The sequence below is a fragment of the Physella acuta genome, unplaced genomic scaffold (genome assembly GCF_028476545.2).
Source record: "Physella acuta isolate Inbredline_101_S28 unplaced genomic scaffold, ASM2847654v3 ptg000090l, whole genome shotgun sequence".
NCBI lineage: Eukaryota > Metazoa > Mollusca > Gastropoda > Physidae > Physella > Physella acuta.
In genome coordinates, this window is record NW_026731610.1 from 1,822,254 (window position 1) to 1,833,120 (window position 10,867).

The following is a 10,867-nucleotide window of genomic DNA, read 5'->3' on the forward strand; positions in this document are numbered from 1 at the left end:
TTCAAATGATTTCAATGCCTTGAAGTAAGATCAATGTTACTGAACGAATTAAACTCGTAATATGATTTGTACATCGAAGTATCGTACTAGTTACTTCCCATTGAAAAAAAAAGCATAATTATATCTTTCATGAAGGGAAACAACCTCTATTATTCTAGAAATAAGTTAAAATTTACAGAAACATTCAGCAGTAAGAAAAATAGGAAAAAGAAAATTTATGTTTATTATATGTCGATATACGTTTACTAAAAGTTCTATATCTATCATAATTTTTTTATAAGATTTGAAATTACTATTAAATTATAGTTTAAAATTAAAACTATTACTTTTATAAAACAGCCATCTGAGTTATAAGACATTTATTTTCAAACATGCATAATAACCAAAATGCTTGTTTTCGTTCCCATGAACTAAACATATTATCTCTTGTACATCGGCTCTTTTGATATCAAGATGCGGCTCTCCAGCTCCTTGCACAAATACTTATAATCTTAAGCAAAAAGTAAAATATTTGAAATAAAAAAAAATGTTAATGGCTCTTTAAAACCAGGGAAATTTTGAAAATTGTAACTTTTGGCTCTTCCGCTTCAAAAGGTTGCCGATCCCTGCTCTAGTATTATTACATATCTATATAGACCACCTAGGTCCTAGAATCTAGGACCTAGATGAATGCAAGGGAAAGCTACGCATGTTGGACTGTTAGAACTTAAGATGTGTCCAGTATTATAGTTCCTGTGATTTTTATCTTGTGTATTCATGCCCTTTAAGTATAAGTGCTATATCAAACGGTGGACATTTTAGTACTGAAAATAAACTGTATTTATTGTGGATTTAACCAGTGGCGTAGCGAGGTCGGGTGTCACCCGGTGCGGCACTTAATGGTGTCACCCCTCCCCCAGAGGCGTTGCGACCCTTCCGGGGGCAAACTTTCATGTTTTCGATTTGCACCCCCCCTCAAACTTTCGATTTGCCCCCCCCCCCCTCAAGTTTTTCTCTATATTTTGCTATTTTTTGCCTTGGTGTCACCCCCCTAAATGGTGTCACCCGGTGCGGTCCGCACCCCCCGCCCCCCCCCCCTTCCCTTGCTACGCCCCTGGATTTAACTACTGTAAATAAGGTTGTGAAATGAACCAGTAGTTTACGTTCTGTATTTAAATAAAGAAAAACGCATAATAACAAGTAGAGCTATTTGTCATAAAACAACATAGTGTTACAGTTATCATCCATTTTGTGTTTTAATTTATGGTTCAGTATGGTCTAAGATTTATTTTTGTCATCCTCTGTCGTGTCACGGTTGTTGGTTAACCCACACATTCAAAGTGGGTATGCTATTGTTGTGATTTCTGTTTTGTAATTACCTTGATCTCTCCATTCACCTTTCTGTGTTTTGTCTGTGTTTGTTCTACCTTTACTTTCTTTCCAAAGTTGTTGAATTTTCCTATCATAGTCTGTATTTTTTTTTGTTAGTACAAAGAAAGTAGTGTCGTCCGCTTATTCTAATATTTTCGTGACTTCCGTGTTTTGAATGTACAGTCCTCTTATCGAGTTGTCCTGCCTAAAATAATTAACAGAAATAAACAGAACATTTCAAGATTCTTATTGTATACATTTTTTTCCCATTGATCGAGCAGTGTTTTGTTCTTTTAAAATAATCTTTGGTCTTAAAGTTCATACATAAAGAACTCTGATTATTATTTTAACCTGATCAAACAACACATTCATGCTTAACAATGAATACATGTACCTGTTTTGATGCTGTAAAATAATGTGATTTGAAATACATCTGTAGCTCGATATACGAATCCCACGACATCCAAGATTTTTTTAGATATGAGCTGTTGAGCTTGCTAAAATTGGCTTTGACATACGAGCAAAATTTGAGATACAATTAACAAGATTTGCCGATATAACAGTTCGTGGAAAAAAAAAACTCCAAAAAAAAAAGTTGCTATTGATTTTACATCTGAGTTGCTTAGAGACACTTACTTAATTCATGTCTGAAACATTCTGAAAGGGAGAAATAAAAACCTGTTTGGAAAGGTTTATTTTAACGCTCTGTGTGGGAACGTGAGGAAAGCGTGGCGAAACGGCAACGACCAGCGCAGAGAAAAGCAGTGAGTAAAATTAAGTGAAAGTAACATGGTTCAAATATTTCGATGAAATTTAAGTTCCGTAAAATGTAAGGATAAAGTGTAGCGTTAGGACTATAATGAGTACGGCAATTAAGAGTAAGGGAACGAACTGAAGCTGCCTTGATTTCCTATACCCTAATCAAGACCTACACCTCCACCCGCATCTTCCGTAAGTTAACTTCGTCTGATTTTCAAAGTAAAAAAAACAGTTTATTTTTCATATAACCTTATATTATGTTGTATACATACAGTTTTAAATGTTTTTTTTCAAATGATTTTAATGCCTTGAAATAAGATCAATGTTACTGAACGAATTAAACTCGTAAGTCGATTTGTACATCGAAGTGTCGTACTAGTTACTTCCCATTGAAAAAAAAACATAACTATCTCTTAAATAAAGGGAAACAACCTCTAATATACTAGAGAGAAGTTAAAATTTACAGGAACATTCAGCAAAAAAAATTGCGAAAAAAGTTAATGTTATTTATATGATGTATTTTTGTTTCTAACAGATTTTGTTTTCTATCATGATTTTTTATAAGAATTAAAATTACTATTAAATCATAGTTGAAAATTGAAACTGTTACCTTTATCAAACAGTCATTTGCTTAAAATAAAAAGGTTTTCTAATTTACACGATGAACAAGGATCTTCCGTTTTCTTAAACTAAAATATATTCTGTTGTTTTTTTACTTTCTCGTATATACGAAGTATAGAGAAAGTCTTGTAATCGTGCAAAAAAAAAATCGAGATTTTTACAGATCTCGACGTTTTACACCTCACTGATACGGAAAAACATAATTTTGCAATCTTGTCCGTATGTCTGTGTGTCTGTGTGTCTGTGTGTCCGTGTGTAAACACGATAACTTGAGTACCGTTACAGCTAGGTTGATGAAATTTCATATATAAGTATTTTATCAAAATCGTAGATAAGTATCAACTTTTGAGCGATTTCCGATAACTGGAAGTGGTACTTTTCCTACTTTGAATTATTCAAAAGCCTATAACTTGAGTACTATTTGAGATAGATAAATGAAATTTCACATGTAAGTAAAAGATCTAATTCTCTACCTTCTGTAAAATTTTGAGTAATTTCCGTTGACTGGAAGTAGTAATTTACGCAATTACCGATTTCTCAAAAAACTAATGTAAATTTTAAAAGTACTAATAATATTGCGCACTATTATGCGCTTTTTTATTTGGACTGCTATGGATAAAGATGTTTGAAAGGGAATAATATTTTTTTTCATGTGCATTAATAAAATCAACATAACGCTCCGGTTGCTTAAAATATTTATAATTTTCTTTTTCTTTAATCCCAAATTTTTTTCAGCTCCACTTAAAAGCCCAACTCCCACAGTCCACCAAGCCGATGGAGAAAAAAAAATTCTTGGATCATCAAACTAGTACACATTTGCATTTTCAGGTTTTAATTTTAAAAATAAAATTGTAATTAGACGTTTTGTATTAGATCTATGAATAAGAAAACCATCTAAATTAAAAGACAGTAGGCTACAGGTAAGAAAGAAGTATTAATACTGTTAATCTGTATCCAGTAGCGTAGCGAGGGGGGGGGGCGGATGGGACATATGTCCCCGGGCGCCGACCTTAGGGGGCGCCAAAATGGGTTGTAAAAATAAATTGAAAGGTTGAGGGGGGTGAAAATCGAAAGTTAGAGGGGGGTGGGTGCAAATCGAAATCTCGAGGGGGGGGGGTGCAAATCGAAAGTTTGAGGGGGGGGGGGTGCAAATCGAAATCTCGAGGGGGGGGGGGGGGTGCAAATCGAAAAGTTTGTCCACGGGCGCCGGGAAGGGTCGCTACGCCTCTGTCTGTATCAGTCCTTACTAGCCGATGATGAAAACTGTAATACTAAAGCGAACATGCAAGGCAAACTGACGCTGTAAATTAAATGACTGAGGCGGAAACAAAATCATTTAAAACGCTTTCTTGAGTTTGATAACTTTTATTTTGTTTCTCTGTATCTGACTCAGAGGCGTATCAACCCTTCCCGGCGCCCGGGGATAAACTTTCAATTTGGCGCTCCCCTCGGGAACAACCTTTCAATTTTCAATTTACCCCCCTCAAGTTTTCGATTTGCACCCCCCCCCCCCTCAAGTTTTTGATTTGCACACCCCCCCCCCCTCAAACTTTCCATTTGCACCCCCCCCCCCCCGATATATTTTTTATATTTATAATGCAATACTGCAGCTACAATGAGATTTCAATTTTTTTTTGTCCAACCCATTTTGGCGCCCCCTAAGGTCGGCGCCCGGGGACATATGTACCCCCCCCCTCGCTACGCCTCTGATCTGACTACCACATGCTTGAGTGTTGTAAAGTTTATTATTAGTACGTTTTACATTAGTACATTTTATATTAAGTTCGTTAAGTAGAGTCCGATGACATTTTATATTAAGTTTATTAAGAATAGTCCGACGACATATTTTCTAATCCTTGATTGTGTAGTTTCTGTCCTGATTCTATGAGCTGTAATCGGAAGATGTTTCTATTCGTTGAGTGTTTTTATCATGTATCCGGATTCTTCCACTGTGTTTGTTTTGTATTTAAAAATGGAGTAACAGATGTTTATGCGTGCGTCTTTTTTAAATATTTTTTTTTAATCTGCTTTTTGTGAAAACATTTTTTTTTTAATGTTGTACCTGTTAGCTAGTGGAACTTTAGCGAATATGTTTCTATTGAAGTATTGGTATTTTTCCAAATTGTGTTTATTTTATTATTCAGTTTAATCCAATTTTATTTTCGTATTGTGTCGAGTCGCTGGTAAATCCTCACCTTCTGAGTTTGTATGTTATTGTGATTTCTGTTTTGAAATCTTTATCTCTATAGTCATCTTTTCTCTTTAATTTTAAATTTACTGTGTTTGTCCTACCTCCGCTTTCTTTCCCAAAGTTGTTCAATTTTCCTATAAGGCTGGTAAGTAGGTCACCAACCAGCTCTACGGCTTAATAAAACCTGCATGAGCCATAGAACTGTTTATTGACCTACTTACCAACCCTATAACAACCTACATTGCTTTCTCTGTTAGTACTAAGAAAGTAGTGTCGTCCGCGTATGTGAGTACTTTCTTGACTGCCGTGTTTTGAGTGAGCAATCCGTAAATCGAGTTGTCCGGTCTAAACTGATTAACTGGTTATTTAAATAAACTTCTTGTATTTTTTTCCTTCAGGGATTAGCATTATGTTGCTTTTTAAAACTAATCTTTAGTCTTGGAATTCATATTTATAAAGAACTCTTTTTTTTTGCAGTACTGTAATCGAGTTGTCCTATCTGAAATGATTAACAAAATCAAACAGATTATTAAAATACTTTTTTTGTATTTCTTTCTTCGTAGGGATTAGCATTATGTTGCACTTTTAAAATAATCTTTGGTCTTTGAATTTATATTTATAAAGAGCTCTGATCGTTAGTTAGTTTAACAAGATCAAACAATAATTTCATGCTTCATGCGGAAGACAAGTATTTGTTTTTCATGCAGTAAATGAAAAAGTAAGTAAGGGAACGAAGTGAAGCTATCTGATTTTCTTTAGCCTACACTGTTATAACACATCCACCAGCATCTTTCACAAGCTCACGTCGTCGGTGTTGAGTTTAACAGTTTAAAAATTTGGTTTATTTCTTTATATTACCTTATATTATATTGTTTACAATGCAAGACGTGTAAATACACTTATCAATCAAATGTTTGAGAGCTATAACGAAGTAATAGAGTTTCAATTGATTTTAATGGCGAAAAGTGCTTTGAGATACGAACAATTTGACATACGCGCAATGTTACTGAATGAATTAAACTTGTAGGTACCACTGTAAATAGCTAAGTTGTACTAATTACTTCACATTTAAAGCACACAAAAAAATCACAATATTTTCAGGCAAGGGAAACAACCACTATTTAAAAAAAAAAAGCAACGTTATTATTTAAAGTAACATTCAGCAGTAAAAAATTGTTGAAAAGCAATTAGAGTTAATTATAGGATTTATTATTCTTTTTTTTCTCGATAATCAATCTATAAAATTTAAAGTGCTTTATATACCATATCATCATTATTTAAAATAAAAACTAATATTTTTATTAAATAGCAATTTATTTAAGAATAAATATTGTCGTTTATAGGCTGGTTTGCAATCATCTTCTTTCCCATTCCTTTCATTACCAAAAGCAATGTATCATCCAGTTTAGGTTTTTAATTATCTTTCAGTACGACCCAAGTGTTGAATGTCAGCTTTTGTGCAGTCGCTGGTATAGGTTAAGCCACACATTCAGAGTCGATATGTTTTTATGATTTCAGTTTTGTAATTATCTTGATCTCTCCGTTCACCTTTTCTCTTTAAAGTTTGAATTTAGAGTAATTTGTTCTACCTCCGCTTTCTTTCCCAAAGTTGTCGACTTTTCCTAACACAGTTTGTATTGTCTTTCTGTTAGTACTGAGAAAGTAATGTCGTCCGCTTATGCAAGTGTTTTCGTGACTGCCGTGTTTTGAATGTCAGTCCTTCAATCGAGTTGTCATTTCTAAAATAGGGGTCGGCGTGGTCGAGTCGGTAAAGCTCATGGTATCTAAACCGAAAAGTCTCGAGTTCGAACCCTTGGGTAGTTTGTTCTTGGTTGGTCAAAGGCTATGGAAGAAAACCCAAAAAGAAAAGCAGGCTGAAATCGGAGTCAATGGCCTTATTGGCGCATGACCAGTTGACACGTATCCTTAATTGTGTTGGAGGCGTGGTCGAGTCGACTAAGCTCATGGTTGATAAATTCGAAAAAAAAAGTCTCGAGTTCAAGCCCTCTGGCAGATAAGGCTCAATCCTTCCCAACATTAAAAATTAAGAACGAAGAAGAAGAAGAAGACACTACACATACTTAACATGAACAGAGTTTCTTCCTGGTATCTCTTCGAAATAGAATTTATATGGAAAACATATACTTTTACAAGTGCCGTTTAAGACTACTTGTATTACCTTAGGCTATATTTTTTTAAAGCTAGCCTACATCTTATAGTCTATTATAATCATTGTTTACGATTTTAAATAACAATAGAGGAAGTGACTATATTTTACCGATATTATAAAAAAGAAATATTTACCTATGATTTTAAAAAAATCTGTCTGGCAAGTGCGAAAACAAGAAGCTGGTCGGCTACTTACAAGGCCTATTTCGTGAAGGCTTTTTAATTATGAATAGAAAAAATTATCTTTTTTTTCTTATACGAGGATCGAATTTATTCACTCAGCTTTGTTAAGGCATGTAGAATTCCTCCAATTTAAAATATTTCGACACAATGACACGTTCAAATAATACAACTGTTCAGTGTTTCTTCCAGGCATCTCTTCGTCCTTACCCCCCCCCCCCCCCGCTCCAACGAAATGGAATTTAGATAGAAAATGAATACATTTAAAAGTGCCCCCGCCCCCCGAATATTTCAAATACCCCCCCCCCCCACCCCTCCCGGAGTCTGGAATAAACAATATATTCTTAATTGTAATTTGTCTACTAACCTTTTCTTTGCTTCTACTAGCTCAAATTTAACTTAGCTTATCTACGCTCCTAGTCCAACTCAACTATCACCTGAAAATATTTATATCCCACTCAGTGGCGTAGCGAGGCGAGGGGGCGGGGGGTGCGGACCGCACCGGGTGACACCATTTAGGGGGGGGGGGGGGGTGACACTAAGGCAAAAAATAGCAAACTATATAGAGAAAAATTATAATTCCTCTTAAGTGATTCATTCGAATGTTAAATAGTCTTTTAAGAGGTGCAAATCGAAATTTGAGGAGGAAGGGGTGCAAAACGAAAGTTTGACGGGGAGGGGGGGGGGGGTGCAAATCGAAAGTTTGAGCGGGGGGTGCAAATCGAAAGTTTGAGGGGGTGGAGGGTGCAAATCGAAAATTGAATGTTTGTCACCGGGAAGGGTCGCTAAGCCTTTGGGGGGCGACACCATTAAGTGCCGCACCGGGTGACACCCGACCTCGCTACGCCACTGATCCCACTGCTTTCTTTCATTCGACTTTCTCTTACACACTGGATCAACCAACTGCCTTACCCTTGGGTTGCTCAGCTGACCGTCACACGTAACCCATTAGTCTATTCCTAATTGTTCTGGCAATTCTATTGGTCCGGCTTGACCAATGACTATCTATCTACACTATTTTACCTCCCTCCTGTCTTTGACCTATCTATGAGTATTGCTTGAGCTGCGTCATCACACTTACAATGTTCCCGAGGCATAAAAAAATATAATGTGCAGCTGTTTAATCGAGCATAACAATTTAAAATTTCTGTTTAACCATAACATTTAGAAAAAAACCCACTTTTATGACGAATTTCACAAACAATACATTGTCTATATCAAACAAAGAAAATTGCCTTTGGAATATAAAGACATTTTAATTTGAAGTTATCGTTTCCGTCTTTTTAAAGATTTTCTCTGTAATTATCTTAAACAAAAGTTAAAAACATTTTATCTTAAAACTAAATCTAACTTCAATTTAAAATTTCACAGAGTTTCAGTGATATATATTTATAATATATTTATTGTAAAACAAAGTTTTTATTAAATATGTAGTTTTAAGATGCATCTGTTAATGTTTCTTTAAAAAAAAGTTGACACTACATTTGTAGTATGCATTTGAATAATTATAAAAGATCAACGATCAAAGCAAAGGTACACAAACTATTGTTCTGCCATGTCGATGTGTTCAATTATATGTAGATGCAGGTAGCCTAACAAAGAAGAAAGACACAAGGTAATTCAATAATCTCTTCAGCGCTTGTCACAAATTAAAGTTTTTTTCGCGTTCACAACCCTCTCACTACGTGGGAATTTTATATGAAGAAGATGGTTTTGTTTTATTAAAAAAAAAAGTAACTATATCAAAAGATAACATGTAGATACAAATTTTATTTTAACTAAAATTATTGTTAATTAAATAATTTTATTTTCAAAATGTTTATTGTATTTAAATTAAAGGTAATTTATATAGGCTCTATATAATTTTAAAAATGAAATAATCAATGTTATATACAAAATGTACATGTGATTTTTGTTTATAAAAAAAAATATTTTAATTTTAGATAACGAGGTGTGAGGGAATAATTTCCCTTTAAATAAAGTATCGTGAAAGATACAGCGATTTCCCAAAACACAAAATCGAATACTGAGTATACAATATAATCATTTTGTAAGACAAATAGTTCCAACGTAATTTTTGTATGTTTGTATGACAATAGCCTCAACATTAAATTCTAAGTTCTTGCATAGTTGTAAAAAAAGAAGTAAAGATTGACAATTTGTAGAATTTCTGCTAGAGATCTTTAAAGACACGCAATGGTAGAGAAGCGTCCTTTTGTGTACAACGTCGAAAAACTAATCTCCGACACAAAAGAATTCTACGTCACCGATGACGTCGCCAGGAAGCTGTACATTGTCTTCAACATTTCCTGTCACGGTATCCTAGCAACGGTCGGCGCGGTGACCAACCTCATCAACATGGTGATTTTTCTCAAGCTGGGTCTCAAAGACAGCATGTCTGTTGGTGTCTTCGCGCTGTCCTTCACGGATTTCCTGGTCACGTGTTTCCAGATGGCCGGAAGTTGTTCTTTTCTGGCCAACATCATTTACCCAGAATGCCCCGTATGCCACACTCTGGGAATGTACATTTTTAGCTGGGCAGGGTACATAACCTACTTAATTTCATGCTGGATAACAACAGTGATCTCCCTTGAAAGGTGTGTCTGTGTTATCGCCCCTTTCACGGTAAAAGTGTTGTTTACAAGAAAGCGCTGTGTCTTAACAATCGTTGCAATTTACTGTGTGCATATAACGATCCATATCCCTATGTTCGCCCTGGTTTACGTTGAATGGGATTTGACTGAACAATTTAAAGACAACACAGAAAATTTAACTTCCCCGCGAGAAGAGAATCTACGCATTGTGTCTACGGATAACTCTGCAGAATGGGAGATAATTTCAGATTTAATAGCTGGCGTGGTTCTGTCCCTTATTTCTCAAGCCATTATATTCGTCTGTAGTTTTTGGATGATCTACGAGTTGAAGAAATCATCAAAGTTCCGCAGTGTAAAGAAAGAAAAGAACTATAAATCGAGTGAAAAATTTCCCAACCAGGGGTTAGTTTATAATAGACACATCGAGGCAGGCAACTCATCAGTGCTTGAAAGACCGAACGCAAAGGGAGACAACTTATCACCAAGAGAGAAACGTCTAGTTAAAGTGGTTGTCTTTCTTGCCATCAACCTGTCCGTGTGCAACGTCCCGAGGTTCGTGACGACAGCCGTGTGGCACGTGATACCCGGCATGAACGTCGGGGCCTACTATAACTTGAGTACACTTTTATGGGAGCTGGCGTACATGTTTGGTACACTATGTTGTACATCCAACTTTTTTGTGTACTACATTCTTAACTCTAATTTTAGAAAAAGCTTTAAAGATATATATTTTAACTCTCCATTTTAAGTAGACAATACAAAATAAACTAGTTTACCGTATATAAATTGTCTTACAGTCCTATTATTTTAAAAAGACAATTAAGTTTTAGATGTTACAATGATAATGTAGAGAGCTGTAATTGAATTTTTGACTAATTAAGTCTTCAACACACTTTTAAAGTTATATTATGTATTGTTACGTTAAGTATCAGTGATAAATGTACACAGAGTTTCATCCAGACATCTCTTCGAAATGGGGGGGGGAGGGCAGAGCCTTCCCAAA

The 10,867-nt window shown here is 35.3% G+C and overlaps 1 protein-coding gene across 1 annotated transcript; it reads left to right on the top strand.

The window, feature by feature from the left end:
• Positions 1-9,466: 9,466 nt before the first annotated feature.
• Positions 9,467-10,612, top strand: LOC131928195 (uncharacterized). Its single transcript, XM_059284140.1, has one exon. The coding sequence runs from the start codon at positions 9,467-9,469 to the stop codon at positions 10,610-10,612; it is 1,146 nt and encodes a 381-aa protein (XP_059140123.1).
• The last annotated feature ends 255 nt before the right edge of the window (positions 10,613-10,867 follow it).

Excerpts from the sequence above, each read along its gene's own strand:
- LOC131928195 (XM_059284140.1), top strand. The coding sequence starts at position 9,467 with ATGGTAGAGAAGCGTCCTTTTGTGTACAACGTCGAAAAACTAATCTCC.